Source organism: Macrotis lagotis, chromosome X, assembly GCF_037893015.1.
Source record: "Macrotis lagotis isolate mMagLag1 chromosome X, bilby.v1.9.chrom.fasta, whole genome shotgun sequence".
Classification (NCBI taxonomy): domain Eukaryota; kingdom Metazoa; phylum Chordata; class Mammalia; order Peramelemorphia; family Peramelidae; genus Macrotis; species Macrotis lagotis.
This window is the reverse complement of record NC_133666.1, coordinates 170,889,570-170,909,566: the sequence shown is the minus strand read 5'-3', so window position 1 is coordinate 170,909,566 and position 19,997 is coordinate 170,889,570. Positions and strand designations below refer to the sequence as shown.

The window sequence follows — 19,997 nt, the reverse complement described above, 5'->3', positions numbered from 1 at the left end:
TGGAGTGGTCAAAAGTGTAGGGGAGCTCAGTGAAGCTGGGGTGTGTTTTTGCAATCAAAACAAATATAGTCAGCAAGTTTTGTATGCCAGCCAAAAGGAATAAACAATGAAAGGCTCATGACAAAGCGATTGCCACTTGTAGGAAACTACTATGCCATTATCATCAGTGCCTATGTTACCACCATGATATGAACCCTGATGAAGTCAAAGAAAAATTTTATGAAGACTGGAGACTCTTAATCATCAATGTATCAAAAAAGAGGATAGCTGATAATTCTGGATTACTTTAATGTTAGAGTAAACTCAGACTACCAGACTTGATAGGAAGTACTTGGGGAGGAATGGAGTTGGAAATAACCACAGCAATGGTCACTTATAACAGAAGACTGGAGCATCTCATGATAACCTCATCACCAACACTATGTTTTGTTTGTCTAAATGAAATAAACTTCCTGGATGCACTCTCATAGCAAATAATGGTATTTAATATACTGTGATTGTAAGGAGAAGAGATGGATGGTAAATGGTGGTGGTGGGGGCGGTGTAGAGTGCTGAGCTGATCACAGACTCATCCTCTCCAAGCTAAATACTCACATTCAACTGAAGCCAGCCACAAGGCAAAATGATTACTCGAAGAATTAATGTCTAGAGATTAGAGTACTTCTGTGAGAGGGAACAGTTTGTTACTAACATGGAGGGAAAGTTGAGCTAACACACAATTAGCCACTAGGGAGCAGAAAAGAAATGGGCAACTTTCAGAAATTTGGTGTACAGCATTGTATTTGTTAATCTGGGTCAGAACACTTGCAAAACTTAACAGGTTTGATGAAAATGATGGGGAAATACAGAAGCTGCTAAATGAAAAGTGAGACTACTTCAGAGTTTACCAGCAGGATAAGTCATCCATTTCTGAGAAGCAGTATTTAGTTCTGTCAAAGTAGAGTACAAGTGGAACTTACAGGGATACAGGACTCTTCACTCAGTAGGGCATCCGAAATTCAGTTTCATTTGGATAGAAACAATCCAAAGTGCTTTTATGATGCCCTGAAGGCTATTTATGGGCCAATGGGCCAAAGACCTACGGTATATCTCAATTACACATTAAATCAGTGTTAGGGACATGATCCTAGAGAGATGGGCTGAATCCTTCCATGGTATTCTTAATGGACAAAAAGCTGACCGAAAACTTTCCAGATTTTATGTCATGAAGAGATAACCCCCCTGGAATTCACGGATACCTCCATTGTCCATCTCTCTAAAGGTAAAGGAAATAAATTGTCTTGTAACAATCACAGGTGTGTTTCTCTCTTAGTCATTGCTGGCAGAATTCTTGCCAAAATCCTCTTTAATAGACTGGTCCTTCACCTGGAAGATGGGCACCTCCCTGAGTGTGGCTTCAGATTGTTCGAGGAATAGTCTATATGGTGTTTGCTGCCCGACACCTCCAGGAAAAATGCTAGGAGCAGAACAGAGGTCAGTATACAACATTTGTAGTTCTGATCAAGACCTTTGATACCGTCAGTTGTAAGGGCTTATGGAAAATTATGTCAAAACTTAATTGCCCAGAGAAGTTCATCAGTATTGTATGTCAGTCACATGATGGCATGCTTGCCTCGGATTCTGGATAATAGATAATTGTGATTTCCCAGTTGCCAATGGAGTAAATCAAGAATGTGTTCTTGTTCCCATCTTTTTAAAAAAACATCATGAGAATGTACATCAGCATTAGCTACCACACTGTCAGTGTAACTTCTTCAACTTGAAAAAGTTACAAGTCAAGACAAAAGTGCATGGAGTATTGGTGCATGATTTTCTATTTGCAGATGATTGTGCCCTCAATACAGCCTCTGAAGCTGAGATGCACAAAGTAGGGATCAGTTCTCTTCTGTTTGTGCTAATTTTGGCTTAACAATTAACCGAGAAAACATAGGTGCTCCATCAACCAGCACCACACCTGTGGAACTATAGCTTGTAGCAAATGAAGTTTTGAATATTGTGGATAATTTCACTTTCCTTGGCCTTGTACCTTCCAGGGAGGTATACATTCATAATAAGGTTGACACACACATTTCCAGAGCTAACTCATTATTTGGGAGATTCCAAAAGAAAGTGTGGAAGAGAAGAGGTTTTTAGATTGACTACCAAAAATGAAGGTCTACAGAGCTTTGCTGACTTCATTGTTGTATGCCTGTGAAACCTAGACAGAGTCTATTAGTGCCATGCCAAGAACTGAATTGCTTCCATTTAAATTGTCTTGGGGAGATTCTGAAGATCACCTGGCAGGAGAAGATACTAGGTGCTGTGGTCCTTTCTTGCGCTTAACTGCCAAGCATTCAAATGTCACTACTGAGAGTGCAACTCCTATAGGCTGACCATGTTGTTCAAATGCCAAACATGCTTGCTCAAAAGACTATTTTATGGAGAAGTCACATAGGACAAGCACTCATAGTGGGTTCAGAAGAAGCAGGGACACTTTTCAAGGTTTCTCTGAAAAACTTTGGAATTAACTGTGCAGATTGACACAGCAATGCCCAACATGACGTGTCCTTGTCAAAGAGGGTGCTGTACTTTATGAGCAAGGCAAGAATTGAACATGAGATGTGTAAATTTAGAGAGATCACCTGGACTATTTATGTACTCATTTTGCGGTAGAGCATTCTGAGCTCAAATTGGTTTGATCAGCTAAAGTGAAGACACACAGTGACTTCTAATAATGATAGCATGTTGGTTTTCTTTGATAACGAAGGATAAGAACTAACCAGTCAACCATCCAGCATTATTCGTTTGTACACACCCAGACAGAATGCTTTTCTTTCCTATGACTGTTTGCTACTGTCATTCATGGAATTGTGAGCAGTAGGAGCAACATTCCTGATTCAGACCACTTTAGGGTCACTTGTGGACATTTTACCTTGTTCAGTTTATCTGTTGGCTTTCAATATCGCCCTCATGGAGGTGAGCAGTTAAGGCTTCTTGAAGAATAGCAGACAATCCTTGATTCATGGTTTGATTATATCCACTCATGGTAAAAGTAATAGTGTCTAAAGACTAATTAAGCTAATCATGAAAACTGTTGATGAGAAACTATTATGAGATCAAAATGTATATTATATCGAAAACCTTTATCATGCTAGCAGTTTTATGGTTAGAGGGCCAACTTGGTAGTTACTGTGAATATAGTTTTGGAAATGTTTTCTGCCAATATATTTGCTATCTTTATAGTGAGGAATTATTAAGGAACTTTGGATTCACTGACTTTATTTCCTGAATATATCAACTTCAGGGGTCAGTAAATAGTGTTTAGGAGGTCCATGATATTGGATAAGAATAGAATTCCAACTTTTTTTCATCATAATTTGTTTTCTTGTAATGCTGTGTTTTATTTATTTAAAAACATTCTGAGAAAAGGTTCATAGGTCTCACTATTTTTCCCTTTTCTACAAAGTTTTTTGTTTTATGCAGTTTAGATAGACATTGTAGCTTTTGGAGATTATGCTTGGCTGTTACTTGCCTATGACATTTATTTAAATCTACTTTGGACACTATTAGTAAAGCATCTTCTATAAAATTACTTGTAAAATGCCATGCATCTAAAAAGCAAGACGTACTATAAAAATGTTATGTGTTACAGATTTAGGAAATGATGTTTAGTTATTTCACTTATTTACACAGTTATGTGAAGTTGATTTTCTTAGCATATATAATATCCTTGTGGAAATTCCTCTCTACTAAGGAATATTAAAATTCATTGTAATACTGAATAATATATTGTCTAGGATAGTTATGTCCAACTCATGAGTCTTTATGAGACCCTTAAATACCATACTTTTATTACATTTTAATATTTTAATAATATACTTATTGGTAACACACCCACACACACAGTCACACACACAAGTGGTTTTTGTTTGTTTTACTTTGGTCTTTTAAAAAATGTTCCTTTCTGCTTATCCACCTTCTACTATTCCCCCCCTTCCCCTTTTTTGTCCCTTTTTATTTAATGCTTATTTTCTGATGAGAAACATTATTGAGGTTATTGTTTGTGTTTATCTAATGCCAATAAAACATGTGTTCACAAAATGGAACCTGTTTTAGAACACTTAGATACAAAAATGGAAATGTGAATATAATAAGTATGATTGCAAAATGAGACTATTTACTAGATAATTCAAATTGATATAATATTTTGTGTTCAGAGTTATTAATGTAAATTTTCATATTTTAATTATTTTTCTTGCAAAATTCTTAATTATTCTTTTTTTTTAGGCAACAGCTGAACAGATTCGCCTTGCTCAGATGATCTATGATAAGAATGATGCAGATTTTGAAGACAAGGTTAAACAGGTACATTACAGTCAAATAGAATTTCTCATTCTAGTTTTAATGTTTATTTTCTAATGTTTTCAATTATATTTTATAGTATTTATACTATAAATATAAATACAAATAACTAAAATGAATATTAGCTAAGATTCATTGAAATTTTGAAAAAGTGTTGCTCTTAAATTGTTCACTCCCTCTTAATTTTTTATGGGAAACAATTTTTTTAGGTAGTCAAAGATGTTGGGAAGTTGTCATTCTCATTACTCTTTTTTTTTTAGGTTTTTTTGTTGTTTGTTTTTTTGCAAGGCAAATGGGGTTAAGTGGCTTGCCCAAAGCCACACAGCTAGGTAATTATCAAGTGTCTGAATTTGAACCCAGGTACTCCTGATTCCAGGGCTGGTGCTTTATCCATTGCACCACCTAGCCGCCCCTATTCTCATTACTCTTAAACATTGCTAAATATTCAATTAGTAAAATATTTCCTGGCTGGCTTTTCAGAGTACATTTCAAACTTACTTGCCAAAGAAATAAATAATGTAGAGGAAGAAGGTTGTAAATTTATCTTGTACCTACTTCTGGGTTTTTCAGAATTTCTTTTTAAATTTTGTTCAGAAACATAAGCTCACAAAAAGTATTTTCATTTTTAATGTCTTCCTGTCCTTTTGTTCTAGAGGGATCTTTGTTAAATGAGGGACTAAGCTAAATAATTTTCAAAGTTCCTTTTATCTCCGAATCTTAGGTCTTATTGAGAAAAGATACCTTAGTACATTGTAAAAGCTCTACAAGAATTCCTCTAGACTTTGGAGTGAGGAAAGAACTGTGTAAAATTCAGCTTCTTGTGATTACTACTAGCTATGTGTCCATGGGCAAGCCATTTAATGTACAGGAGGCCTAGTCTCACCTGTAAAATGGAATTTGATATTTATAAGAATAATAATATTTGACCTTTATATAGGGCTTTAAGATTTGCATAGTACTTACTATATACCACTTCTTTTGAAGCAAAACAGGTGTTATCTCCCCATAACCCCCTTTTTTTCTAATAGTGAAGCGAATTGAGATATAAAGTTCTTGCTTGTAATCTTATAGCAATTAGTAAATGTTTAAAAGACAATTTTTGAATTCGTTTCATGATTCTAAGTACTCTTTCCACTATACTTTGTTGCCTCTCTACCCAGTTTCCAATGTCATTTTAAGAATCAAGTAAGATCATTTTTAGCATTTGTAAACTTTAAGGAGGAACCATTTGTCAATTATTATTTTGAGTAATGGAATCAGAGCATTCATACTGAAAGGAAAATTAAAAGATCCATTCTAACTCACTCATTTTACTAAAAAACTAAGTTCAAAAATAGTATGCTTTGCTCTGTGTTCAGATTGCATTGTTCTTTCTCTGAATGTGGATAGTATTTTCCAAAACAAGTCTTTCAGAATTGTCTTTTGATCCCTGAATTCCTGAGTGAATCTGCATCCATAATAGTTGATCATCTTACAATGTTGCTGTTAATGTGTACAGTGTTCTCTTGGTTCTGCTCACTTCACTTAGCGTCAGTTCATGTAAGTCTTTCCCAGGTTTTTCTGTAATCTACCTGTTCATGATAGACTGAAATTTTTTTTGATTATATAAATATTTTATTTGTTTTCCAATTATATACAATAGTATACAATAGAAACTATGATAGTAGTTTCTACCAATCATTTTTTGGTAAGGTTTTGAATTTTACACATTTCCCCTCCCCTCACAGAAGGAAGTCTAATAATCTATACATTGTTGACTGAACATTTATAGATTGATTATAGTTAGCTCTTATTTCCTCTTCAACAAATGTTCATCTTATAAGGGTATAGTCAAGATGGCAAAGCGTGAGCTTAGCCCTGGTTCTACAGTTCCTCTAAAAGGTCTTACACAGTGATCCAAAAAAGCATCAAATTCTGTTTGGAAAAGTCAAGAAATGTCAGAATAAGTAATTTTCCAGCCCAAGGAAGATCAGGAAGCTAGAAGGTCTAATCAGGACCTCTGTGGTGGGGTTGACCCAGGGAATAACATAATAGATGCAGCATTAGGCTATGATGGTGAGCAGCTCACTGCTCTGGGATGGTAAGGAGAATGAATACCTGTTCAGAAAGAGATCTTAGAGGACTCCTGTACTAGCATTGAAAGCAGGAAGGGTTCCAATCATCTACTGTGTTGGTCCTGACTCAGTTCTGGATTACAATTGCACATTGGAGTGGAGTGGAGTGTTCACAGGCTTCTCTCTGTGTAAGGAACAGAGCACAGACCATGAGGACAGTGAACAGATCTATATCTCTTTCTGGATCATACCATATAAGAAGCACCCAAAACTTAATAGACTCTCAGAGTTCACTGTGAAAAGAACATAAGATAAAAGAAAGAAGAAGCTCATCGAAGTCATTTGTTCCCTCATCCTCAACTTCTTACCCCCAGGAGATCAGAACCCAATTAATATGAATCCCAAATTCAGGAAAATGAGCAAATAACAACAAAAAGGACATTCAAGGTTAACACTTGAGACAATGACTTGAAAATATAAGTCCATCAAGAATCCTAAAAGATTTAAAGAATTTTTTGGTTTTGGTTTTTGGTAGCAATTGGGGGTTAAGTGAATTTGTCCAGAGTCTCATACTAAATATCTGAAGCCAGATTTGAACTCAAGTTCTCTTGACTCCAGGACAAGTGCAAAATTACATCATAAGATAACAGTTTTTTAAAATGATTAAAAGTAATAGTCTTTGTTCAAACTCTACAGTTCTTTTTTCATCATAGATAGCCAAAAATTGTGCCTGATTGTTGTACTGATGGAATGAGCAAATCCATCAAGATTGATCATCACCCCCATGTTGCTGTAAGGTTTACAATGTTCTTGTTCTGCTCATCTCGATCAGCATCAGTTCATATAAATCCTTCCAGGCTTCCCTGAATCAGGGAAGAGGTTTAAAAAAAAATTGTGAAAATCAAATAAGGGTGATTAAGGAAAAATTTGAATAAGAAATGAGATCTGTGTGAGAAAATTTCAAAAGCAGAATTGACAGCTTGGTTAAAAAAAAGTCACAAAACATTCTGAGAAAAGTAATTCCTTAAAATTGACTTCATTATAAATAGCTTCTAAAGAGTTACCAAATAGATGGTAATGACGTTTTAGAATCAAGAAAAAAGTTAAAAGACTGAGAAAAAGAGAAGAAAATGTGAAAAAAATGACTGATCTAGCCATTAGATCAAGGTCAGATAATTTAAGATTCATTGGTTTACTCAAAAGCCATTTAATTTTTTATCTTTTTTATTTTTAAGTATTTGCAAAGGCAATGGGGTTAAGTGGCTTGCCCAAGGCCACACAGCTAGGTAATTATTAAGTGTCTGAGGCTACATTTGAACTCGGACCTCCTGACTCCAGATCCAGTGCTCTATCCACTGTGCTACCTAGCTGCCCCTTAAAAGCCATTTTAAAAAAAAGGCTTTATACTATGCATCATGATTCATGAAAATATAAAGGAAACTGCCCAGATATCTTAGAAACAGCTGTCAAAGTAGAAAATCTAGGAATCCACAGGTGATCTCTTGAAATATTCTAAAATGAAAATTTACAGGTATATTTTAGCCAAAATTAAGTATTAATCCTAGAAGTCATAAATGAACATTTACTAAACTATCAGTCTTTTAGGCATTCTTGTTGAAAAGACCTGCACTGAATAGAAAATTTGACATTCCAAAATGTACCCCTGAGAAATATAGAAAACAGAAATCATAAAAAACTGAAAAGTTAAATTGGTTATAATGTTTGTCCTTTGTTTTCAAAAAAAAGAGCTTGGCATCAAGGAAGTGATGTCAAGCAAATGAATTTGATTTGAATTAGGGAGTACTGGGCTAGGTCACCATTCTCACTTTCTCCTCTGGAATCTTCTGAGTCCAATTGCCAGATATGAATCCAGGACCACTGGAGGTAGCCTTGGATGCAAGGCAATCCGAGTTAAGTGACTTGGCCAAGATTGTACAGTCAGTAAGTTTCTGAGGTTCGATTTGAACTCAGGGTTTCCTGACTTCAGAGAAGCTACTCTACCCATTGCAACATCTACCTGCCTTAAATTTGTTATATTTGGAGAACTCTTAAGAAATTTGTTGTTAAGGCAGCGGAAGTATACTTTGAGATCATGGGTACATCATGCATCCATATGTTAAAAGATGAATTTAAAAGAAAAATGAAGGGTGAGGAGGAAAGATCCACTGGGAGAAGAGGGAAGACTGGATAAAATTATTTGATTTCCATTAGATGTTCAAGGAAGAGTGTATAAAGTGTAGAAGTAAAGCTGTGGGAACAGGAAACACTTGATTCTTACTCTCATCAGAATTGGTTCAAAAAGGGAAAAATAGACATGTACCCACAATTGAGTAAAAAAAAAATAGAAGGAAAAAGGAGCCTAAGAGAAGGAAACAGGCAGGTTAAGCGAGGGAGGGAAGTTTAATGGAAGTGGGGCCAGAAGTAAAATAAGACTCTTGGGGGGGGGCAGGTTAAAAATGGAGGGAAATGGTTAACAATCATAAGAACTCAGCTATGAAGTAGAAGAGAATAGTAGAATTGTTTAGAAACCAGAATTCAACAATTTTGAGTTTACGTGAAACACATTTGGAACAGAAATAAAAGACTGGAGCAGAATGTATATTACACTTCAGCAGAAGTTAAAGGAAAAAAGAAATCAGGAATAGTAACTGTGATCTTAGCGAACAAAAATTGAAATAATTGACAGATAATTAGGGAAATTACATTTTTAAAAAAGATTTTATTTATTTTGAGTTTTATAATTTTTCCCCTTTTCTTGCTTCCCTTCCCTCACTCCCCACAGATGGCACTCTGTTAGTCTTTCCATTGTTTCCATGGTAAAAAAATTTTTTTGTTGTCTTTTCAGGGTATAGACCCAGTAGTGGTATTGCTGGATCAAAGGTTATGCACATTTTTGTTGCTTTTTGGGCACAATTCCAAATTACTCTCCAGAATGAGTTCAGAACTCCACCAACAATGTTTTAGTGTCCCAGGTTTCCTACATCCCTTCCAGCATTGAGAGCATTGCCCTTTCTAGTCATGTTAGCCAGTCTGAGAGGTATGAGATGGTATCTCAGAGAAGCTTTAATTTGCATTTCTCTAATAAGTAGTGATTTTTCATGGACTCGATCACTTTGATTTCCTCATTTGTAAATTGCCTTTGTGCATATCCTTTGACCATTGGTCAATTGGGGAATGGCTTATTTTTTTGAAAATTTGACTCAGTGCTCTGTATATTTTAGAAATGAGTCCTTTGTCAGAAATACTAGTTGTAAAAATTGTTTCCCAATTTACTACATTTCTTTTTTTCAGTCTTTTAAATTTATTTTTATTAAAGATATTATTTGAGTTTTACAATTTTCCCCCAATCTTGCTTCCACCCCCACCCCACAGCACTCTTGTCAGTCTTTACTTTGTTTCCATGTTGTACCTTGATCCAAATTGGGTGTGATGAGAGAGAAATCATATCCTTAAAGAGAACAGAATTCTCAGAGGTAACGAGATCAGACAATAAGATACCTGTTTTTTTATTTCTAAATTAAAGGGAATAGTCCTTGTACTTTGTTCAAACTCCACAGCTCCTTATCTGGATACAGATGATACTCTCCTTTGCAGACAGCCCAAAATTGTTTCCAATTGTTTCACTGATGGAATGAGCAAGTCCTTCAAGGTTGAACATCACTCCCATATTGCTGTTTGGATGTACAGTGTTTTTCTGGTTCTGCTCATCTCAGCATCAGTTCATGCAAATCCCTCCAGGTTTCCCTGAAATCCCGTCCCTCCTGGTTTCTAATAGAACAATAGTGTTCCATGGCATACATATACCACAGTTTGCTAAGCCATTCCCCAACTGAAGGACATTTACTGGATTTCCAATTCTTTGCCACCACAAACAGGGCTGCTATAAGTATTTTTGTACAAGTAATATTTTTACCCTTTTTCCTCATCTCTTCAGGGTATAGACCCAATAGTGGTATTGCTGGGTCAAAGGCTATGCAGATTTTTGTTGCCCTTTGGGCATAGTTCCAAATAGCTCTCCAGAAGGGTTGGATGAGTTCACAGCTCCACCAACAGTGTAATAGTGTCCCAGATTTCCCACATCCCTTCCAACAATGATCATTATCCTTCCTGGTCATACTGGCCAATTTGAGAGGTATGAGGTGGTACCTCAGAGAAGCTTCAATTTGCATTTCTCTAATAATTAATGATTTAGAGCATTTTTTTCATATGGCTATGGATTGCTTTGATCTCCTCATCTGTAAATTGCCTTTGCATATCCTTTGACCATTTGTCAATTGGGGAATGGCTTTTTGTTTTAAAAATATGACTCACTTCTCTGTATATTTTAGAAATGAGTCCTTTGTCAGAATGATTAGTTGTTAAGATTGTTTCCCAATTTACTACCTTTCTTTTAATCTTGATTACATTGGTTTTATCTGTGCAAAAGCTTTTTAATTTAATGTAATCAAAATCAATCTAATTGGTTTTTGGTGATGTTCTCCAACTCTTCCTTAGTCATAAACTGTTCCCCTTTCCATAGATCTGCCAGCGAGACTAGTCCTTGATCTTCTAATTTGCTTATAGTATTTTTTTTTATGTCTATGTCCTGTAACCATTTGGATCTTATCTTGGTGAAGGGTGTGAGGTGTTGGTCTAATCTAAGTTTCTTCCATACTAACTTCCAATTTTCCCAGCAATTTTTATCAAAGGGAGTTTTTATCCCAATGGCCAGACTCTTTGGGTTTATCAAACAACAGATTACTATAATCCTCTCCTGCTTTTACACCTAGTCTATTCCACTGGTCCACCACTCTATTTCTTAGCCAATACCAAACAGTTTTGATGACTGATGTTTTATAATATAATTTTAGATCAGGTAGTGCTAAGCCACCTTTGTTTGCACTTTTTTTCATTAAGCTCCTGGCAATTCTTGACTTTTTATTTCTCCATATGAATTTACTTAATTTTTTCTAACTCATTAAAGTAATTTTTTGGAATTTTGATTGGTGGGGCACTAAACAGATAGTTTAGTTTTGGTAGAACTGTCATTTTTATTATATTAGCTCTACCTATCCATGAGCAGTTGATATTTGCCCAGTTATTTAAATCTGATTTAATTTGTGTGAGAAGTGTTTTATAATTGTTTTGAAAAAGATTCTGAGTCTGTCTTGGCAAATAGATTCCCAAATATTTTACACTGTCTGAGGTTACTTTGAATGGGATTTCTCTTTCTAGCTCTTCCTGCTGTTTCTTGCTAGACATATATAGAAAAGTAGAGGATTTATGAGGGTTTATTTTATAACCTGCAGCTTTGCTAAAATTGCTAATTGTTTCCAGTAGTTTTTTAGATGATTTCTTGGGATTCTCTGGGTAGACCATCATGTCATCTGTAAAGAGTGAGAGTTTTGTCTCTTCCTTCCCAATTCTAATTCCTTCAGTTTCTTTTTCTTTAATTGCTGATGCTAACATTTCTAATACAATATTGAATAGTAGTGGTGATAATAATGGGCACCCTTGTTTCACCCCTGATCTTATTGGGAATGCCTCTAGCCTCTCTCCATTGAATATAATGCTTGTTGATGGTTTCAGATAGATACTGCTAATTATTTTAAGGAACAGTCCATTTATTCCTACACTCTCTAGTGTTTTTAATAGGAATGGATGCTGTATTTTGTCAAAAGCGTTTTCAGCATCTATTGATATGATCATATGATTTCTGATAGGTTTGTTGTTGATATAATTGAGTATACTAATAGTTTTCCTAATATTGAACTAACCCTGCATTCCTGCAATAAATCCTACTTGATCATAATGTATTATCCTAGTGATGACTTGTTGTAATCGTTTTGCTAAGATTTTATTTAGGATTTTTGCATCTATATTCATCAGGGAAATAGGTCTATAATTTTCTTTCTCTGTTTTAACTCTTCCTGGTTTAGGTAACAGTAGCATATTGGTTTTGTAGAAAGAGTTAGGCAGAGTTCCATCTTTCCCTATTTTTCCAAAGAGTTTATATAGGATTGGAACCAATTGTTCCTTAAATGTTTGGTAGAATTTACTTGTGAATCCATCAGGCCCTGGAGATTTTTTTTTAGGGAGTTCAATAATGGCTTGTTGAATTTCTTTTTCTGAGATAGAGTTGTTTAGGTATTTAATCTCTTCTTCATTAACCTGGGCAACTCATATTTTTGTAAATATTCATCCATTTCACTTAGATTATCAAATTTATTGGCATAGAGTTGGGCAAAATAATTTCGAATTATTACTTTAATTTCCTCATTGGTGGTGAGTTCACCTTTTTTCATTTATAATACTAGCAATTTGATTTTCTTCTTTCTTTTTTTTCATCAAATTGACCAGAGGTTTACCAGTTTTATTGATTAATTCGATAGTTTTTTTGCTTTCAGTTTTATTAATTTTATTAATTTCTCCTTTAATTTTTAGAATTTCTAATTTGGTATTTGATTGGGGTTTTTGATTTGTTCTAATTTTTTTAGTTGCATGTTTAGTTCATTGATTTCCTCTTTCCCCAATTTATTCATATAAGCATTTAGAGCTATAATATATCCCCTGAGAGTTACTTTGAATGAATCCCATAGGTTTTGGTATGTTATTTCATTATTATCATTATCTAGGATAAAATGGTTAATTCTTTCTATAATTTTTTTTTTGGTCCACTCATTTTTTAAAATGAGGTTATTCAGTTTCAAATTTGTTCTGGGTCTATATCTCCTTGTCCCAGTATTGCATATGACTTTTATTGCATTGTGATCTGAGAAAGATGTATTCACTATTTCTGCCTTTCTGCAGTTAATCATTAGGGTTTTATGTCCTAGTACATGGTCAATTTTTATATAAATTCCATGTACTGCAGCGAAAAAGGTATATTCCTTTCTATCCCCATTCTGTTTCCTCCATAAGTCTACCATATCTAATTTTTCTAACAGTCTATTTACCTCCCTGATTTCTTTCTTGTTTGTTTTATGATTCGATTTATCTAGATCTCAGAGAGGGAGGTTGAGGTCTCCCACTAGTAGAGTTTTGCTGTCTATGTCTTCCTGTAGTTGTTTCAGCTTCTCCTCTAAGAATTTGGGTGCTGTCCCACTGGGTGCATATATATTCAATATTTAAATGACTTTTTTGTCTATAGTACCTTTTAGGAGGATAAAGTTTAGGAGCATAAAGTTTGCTTTGTCTGAGATAAGGATTGCTACCTGTGCTTTTTTTACTAAAGGTGAAGCAAAATATATTTTGCTCCAACCTTTTACCTTTACTCTATGTGTATCTCTCTGCTTCAAATGAGTTTCTTGTAAGCAGCATCTTGTAGGATTCTCGTTTTTAATCCACTCTGCTATTTGCTTACATTTTAAGGCAGTGTTCATCCCATTCATATTCAAGGTTATGATTACTAATTCTTTATTGCCCTCTGTGCTATCTTCCCTGTTTTTATTTTCCCCCCTTTTCTCCCCTTTTATCCATATTCCCCAATATTTTGTTTCTGAATACCACCCCCTTCAGTGTGTTTGCCATCCTATATCACACCCTCCCCTTTCTTTCCCCTTTCCCTTTTTCCCTTTTCCCTTCCCTTCCTTTTGTTATTTCCCCTTATTTCCCCAACTCCCCTTCCCTTTCTCTCCCCCCCTCCCCTTTTAATACTTGAAAGGTTAGTTGTTTTATGAGTTAACTGAGTATGTGTAGGTTGACTTTAAGCCAAGTCTGATGAGAAAAAGATTCAGGTGTTTCTCCTTTGCTCCCTTCTTCCCCTCTATTACCATAGGTTTTTTGTACCTCTTAGTGTAATGAGATTTGTCTCATTCAGTCCCCTCCCTCCTACCGTCTCTTTCCTGTCCCTCTTCTTAGGGGGGTAGTGTATTTTTTTAGATCATTCTGTCTAAGTCATAGAAAATTCTGAGTGTCTGTCCCTTCTAGTTCAGTATATTCTATTGAATAGAGTTAAAATTCCTGAGAGCTATTAGAGTCTTTCTCCCAAGTGGGGTTAAAGCCAGTTACATCCCATTAGATTGTAGTCTCACGGATAGGTCATGGATGTCCATCATTTCTGGCTAGGTATATTCTCTCTTTTGGAGTTACATTTCTCAGGATTTATGAGAGTCCCGTTCCACCCCCCCCCACCCCACCCCCTGCTGAGATATAGCCAGTTTCAACTTACTGGATTGCATTTATTTTCCTTTTACCACCACCCCTTTTTTTTTAACCTTTTCATGTGAACCTCCTGTTTGATGTCCAAATTTTCTGTTTAGCTCTGGTCTTTTCATCAGAAATTTTTGGAATTCTTCCATTTTGTTAAATGTCTATCTCTTTCCCTGGAAAAGAAGGCTCAGCTTTGCAGGAAAGTAGATTCTTGGCTGCATTCCAAGCTCCCGTGCTCTTCGAAATATCTTGTTCCAGGCCCTTCGATCCCTTAAAGTTGATGCAGCCAGGTCCTGTGTGATCCTTACTGTGGCTCCTTGATATTTAAATTGTTTCTTTCTGGCTGCTTGCAGGATTTTCTCTTTTATCTGATAGTTCTGCAGTTTGGCCACAACATTCCTTGGTGTTTTCATTTTAGGATCTTTTTCTGGTGGGGATCGATGTACTCTTTCAATAACTACTTTGCCCTCCGATTCCATGATATGAGAGCAGTTTTCCATCACTAGATCCTGTAATATTAAGTCCAGGCTTTTTTTCTCTTCAGTGTTTTCAGGAAGTCCTATAATTTTCAGGTTGCCCCTCCTTGATCTATTCTCGAGGTCAGTGGTTTTGTTGATGAGGTATTTTACATTTGCTTCTATTTTTTCTATTTTTTAATTTTGTTTTACTGACTCTTGATGTCTCATGGAGTCATTAGTTCCTTTCTGGGGGAGGAGTTTTCTTCATTAACCTTTTGCAACTCCTTTTCCAATTGGTCAATTCTGCTTTTGAAAGAGCTTTCCATTTGACCAATTGAGGTTTTGAGAGAATTAATTTCTTTTTGCACTTGCCCATTTGAGGATCTGAGAGATTTATTCTCCTTTTGTGTTTGTCCAATTGTACTTTCTAAGGTTTTGTTTTCTTGTTGCAAGGTATTAATTGTCTCTCCCAAATTTTTAAGCTCCTTCCTTATTTCTTCAAGGAAGTCTTTCTGTGCTGGAGACCAGATTGTATTCTCCTCAGAGGTTCCAAGTCTCTCTGAGTTGGGGTCTTTCCCTTCCAGGAATTTTTCTATGGATCCACCTTTCTGCTGACCCTTCTTCATTATGCTAAGACCTTGAGTTGGGGGGGGGGGGGGGCTGGTTCACCTGGGCTTGGGATTGCCAAAGGCTTTACTGAGTGCAGTTTCTCTGGCTGGCCAGTAGGAGGTGCTGATTGCTTTCTCTGGAATGTCTGTGACCTTGGTTGAGAGGCCTTCTCCCTTTGCTTGAGGGAAGGAATTGGAGCTATTGAATTCTTTTGCCTTCAATCAATGGTGGACTTTACCTTGGCCTGAGGTCATTCCTCAGCTGGGCTGGTTCTTTTGCTCACACACCTGGGCCTGAGGCAGAAGTAGTTTGCAATTGTTTGTTTTGGAGGAGGCATCAGTGTAATGGAGGCTTGGACTCAGAGTTTCTCAGACCCGCGGAGCCCAGAGATGGTGTCTGCAGCTCTCCCTGAAGCCCCTTCCCCAAGTTCCAGGGGGACGGCACCAACACCATTGCCTCTGCTTCCCGTCAAGGCTGCTGCTGGAGACAAATCCTGAGGTAGATGTTCCTTCTCCTGGCTTTTCGTTCTGGGTTTTGTGGTTCGGATTTCTTTTAAGAGGTTTGTTTCATGTGATAGATGAGGAAGAAATCAGGAGACTTTAGAACTGTGCCTGTCTTCTCTCCTCCATCTTGGCTGGAAGTCCTATCTGGGTAGTCTTGTATAAACTGATTAAATAGTGAAGTGTGTAAAACCAGGAGAACAATATCATCCCTATTTTGTGTCTAACTTGATGACTCTTTACAGCAGGTCAATGAAACAGTTGATTCTGATGTGAGTATTTCCAAGGTTTCCTTCATGATTTAATGTATGGAAGGGAAACAACTTTTTTTTAATTATATTTTATTTTTGTACAAATTATGTTTTTTTATACATTACTAAAATGTTCCTGTTTAAAAATAAATACTCCCTCCCCGCCAAAATATAGACCCTTTTGAGCAATAAAGTAAAGAGAAAAAACTATAATTAAAATTAAAAATATTATAGTAATAGTAGGGGCAGCTAGGTGGTGCAGTGGACAGAGCACTGGCCCTGGAGTCAGGAACACCTGGGTTCAAATCTGGCCTCAGACACCCAACAGTCACCCAACTGTTGACCCTGGGCAAGCCACCCCAAGCTCATTGCCCTGTAAAAACAAAATAAAAATAAAATAATAATAATAATAATCTGGGCGGCTAGGTGGTGCAGTGGGCAGAGCACCCACCCTGGAGTGAGGAGCACCCAGGCTCAAATCAGGCCTCAGACACCCAACAATCACCCAGCTGAGCGGTCCTGGGAAAGCCACACAACCCCATTTGCCATGTAACACCCCCCCCAAAATAATAACAATAATAATAATAAATGTATTTCAGTCTGTGTTCCAATACCACCAGTTCTGTCACAGGTGGATCACAGTTTTTATAAGTCCACCACAATAGCTACTTCCATATTTTTCCACTGTTGTCATTGCTGTTCACAACTCCCTCCATTCATACTTCCCCACTATCATGTACTATATTTTTTCTTTCCTTTCACTCTGTCCCTCTTCTTAAATGTGCTATAGGGTAGCTTTGTGGCGCAGCAGACTGATCACTGGCCCTGAGGCCAAGAGGCCCCTAGACCATATACCACCCCTAAGGTCCAACAACTGCCTGGCCCTGTGGTACCGGACAGGCCATCCAATCCCAGCCATTTATGAGAAGTAAAAAAAAAAAAGAAAATGTGTTATATCTGACCACTCTCCCCCATGGTCCACCCTCTCCTCCATCACTTACATCCCCCCCTTCTAATTGTCCCCCATCTCCTTCTTACTCTTGATGTCTATAACCCATTCAATATATATGCTGTTTCCTCTCTAAGCCACCTCTGATGAGAGCACAGGTTCCCTCATTCCCCCTCGCCTTTCCCCTTTTCATGTCATTGCATTAACTCATTGTAATAAAAAAAAAAATCTTACTATATGAAATATCTTAACCTATTCCACCTCTCCTTTCTCTTACTCCCATTACATTTTCCTTTTAGCCATTGACTCCAGATTCAGCTCTCTCCTGTGCTTCATCTGTAAAAGCTTCTTCTACCTGCTCTATTAAATGAGAAGTTTCTTATGAGTATTATCAGTTTCATTTTTCTATGCAGGAATACATGTAGTTCATAATCATTAAGTCTCCCATAATTTACCATTCTCCACTCTCTATGCTTCACCTGAGTCCTGTATTTAAAGATCAAACTTTCTGCTCAGCTCTGGTTGTTTCAACAGAAACAATTGAAATTCCCCTGGTTCATTGAAGGTCCATCTTTTCCCCTTTTAGAGGATGCTCAGTTTTACTGGGTAGTTGATTCTCAGTTGCATTCTGACCTCTTTTGCCTTCTGGAATATGTTATTCCAAGCCCTATGAGACCGGAATGTAGTTGCTGCTAAGTCCTGTGTGATCCTCACTGCAGCTCCACAATATTTGGATTGTGCCCTTCTGGCTGCTTGTAATATTTTCTCTTTGACCTGGGAGTTCTGGAACTTGACTATAACATTCCTGGGGGTTATTTTTTTTGGATCTCTTTCTGGGCGAGATGGGTGGATACTAGCAATTTCTATTTTTACCCTCTGCTTCTAGGATATCTGGGCAATTTTCCTGTAGTAATTCTTTGAAAATGATGTCAAGGCTCTTTTCCTGATCCTGACTTTTAGGTATCCCAATAATTTTTAAATTATCTTTCCTCAATCTGTTTTCCATATCAGTTGTTTTTTCAGTGAGATGTTTCACATTTTCTTCTAATTTTTCATTCTTTTGGTTTTGAAGTATTGTGTCTTGACTTCTCATAAAATCAGCAGCTTCCTTTCATTCCATTCTACTTCTGAAGGATTTGTTTTCCTCAGTGAGCTTTCTTGTCCTCTTTTTCCATCAGGCCAATTCTGCTTTTTAAAGCATTCTTCTCCTCAATAACTTTTTGAACTGTTCTATTCATTTGACGTAAGCTGGGTTTTACACTGTTATTTTCTTCAGCATTTTTTTGGATTTCCTTGACTAGGCTGTTTAATTCATTTTCTTGTTTTTCCTTCATCTCTCTCATTTCTTTTCCCAATTTTCTTTCTATCTCCCTCACTTGATTTTCAAAATCTTTTTTGAGTTCTGTCATAGCCTGAGCCCAGTTTCTGTTTTTCTTGCAGTCTTTAGATGGAGGAGCTTGTACTTCCTCATCTTCAGATTGAGTGTTTTGATCCTTCTTGGGATCACAGGCAAAGTAGTTCTCAATGGTGTTCCTCTTTTTTCTCTGCTTACTCATTTCCCCAGCCTATACCTGGTTTTGGGGTGCTTCCTGAGCTTTTGAGCATTATTGGGACACGCACCTCTGCCACGGGAATGAGGTGGGGGGGGCTGTTTTTCTATGAGGGGGCCTAGACTGATCAGGATCTGAATGTGGTCAGACCCCCAGAGTCCTTTTCCAAGGACAGAGGATGGTCCTTGGAAGTCTCCACTCCCCTACCTAGGCTGAGCACTCAAGTCTCAGTTCCCTGTGGAGCTCCTGTTGCTGAGTGCCCTGAGGGCTGGACTTCATGCACTAGCTCTGACAGAGCCCCTACTTCTGGCTCCCCCCCCCCCCCCATCTAGTTGTGCCTGTTGCTTCCTGTGGTGTAGGTCCGGAAACTGCCCCTGTTGCAGTGAGCCAGAAGGCTGAAGTTCCTTCACTCTGGCGGGGTGGGGGGGGGTGGGGGGGGTGGGGTATCTCTCAAACCCTGTGGAGTGGAGCCTTTCCACTGTTTTCCAGGTTACCTTGGGTTGGAGAATTGCCTCACTGGATCCCTGTGTGGGTTCTGTCTCTTGAAAATTTCGAATCATTAAGTTTTGAAATATTATAGAGAGAGAGCACCTAAGCGAGGCTCTTCTGTCTCCATCTTGGTTTCACTCTTGGGAAAGATTTTTAAGAGTCTATCAGCACTATTTTGTAATCAAGAAGCAATAGGCAAAATGAGATCTTAAGTTATTTTCTTGACATCTCTTAATTATGAAATGATAAAGATTTGGTCCTTTGCTATATCATTGAATGAAGTGTACTTCTTCCCTATTAACATTGTTAAGTTAATTAGATAGTATTAAGCTATTAATTCTTTGAGGAAACTGAATTTATCTTGGAGCTTTCTGTACAATGATATGAACAAAGAAAGGCAACTGAAGATCCTCAGCATTCACGGGGACTCTTCTCCTTTCTGGATTTAATCGCTGGAATATTTCAAGATATCCTCAGATCTACTCAAAGGAGTTTTGTTCCCAAAATGCTTTGACCTGATTATCCTCACGGATCTAATTTCATAAAGAATTTGTTAAGTTAAAAAAAATTACCTCATTTGAGCAAAACCCAGCGATTGTTACCTTTAATTTAAAAAAAAAACAAGCCATTATCTTATGTAATTTTGCTTTCTCATTCTTTAGGTTT

General features: G+C 37.0%; 1 protein-coding gene across 13 annotated transcripts in view; it reads left to right on the top strand.

The window, feature by feature from the left end:
• Nucleotides 1–19,997, top strand: part of UBAP2 (ubiquitin associated protein 2) — a 157,670-nt gene that overhangs the window by 38,240 nt on the left and 99,433 nt on the right. For 12 of the 13 annotated variants that reach the window (XM_074205961.1, XM_074205959.1, XM_074205962.1 and 9 more), the window contains one exon: nt 4,267–4,344. In XM_074205961.1, the coding sequence (XP_074062062.1) occupies nt 4,267–4,344 (78 nt within the window). Of the gene's footprint in view, nt 1–1,312; nt 1,474–4,266; nt 4,345–19,997 lie in introns of all 13 variants that reach the window. The other variant, XM_074205964.1, reaches the window with a different exon arrangement.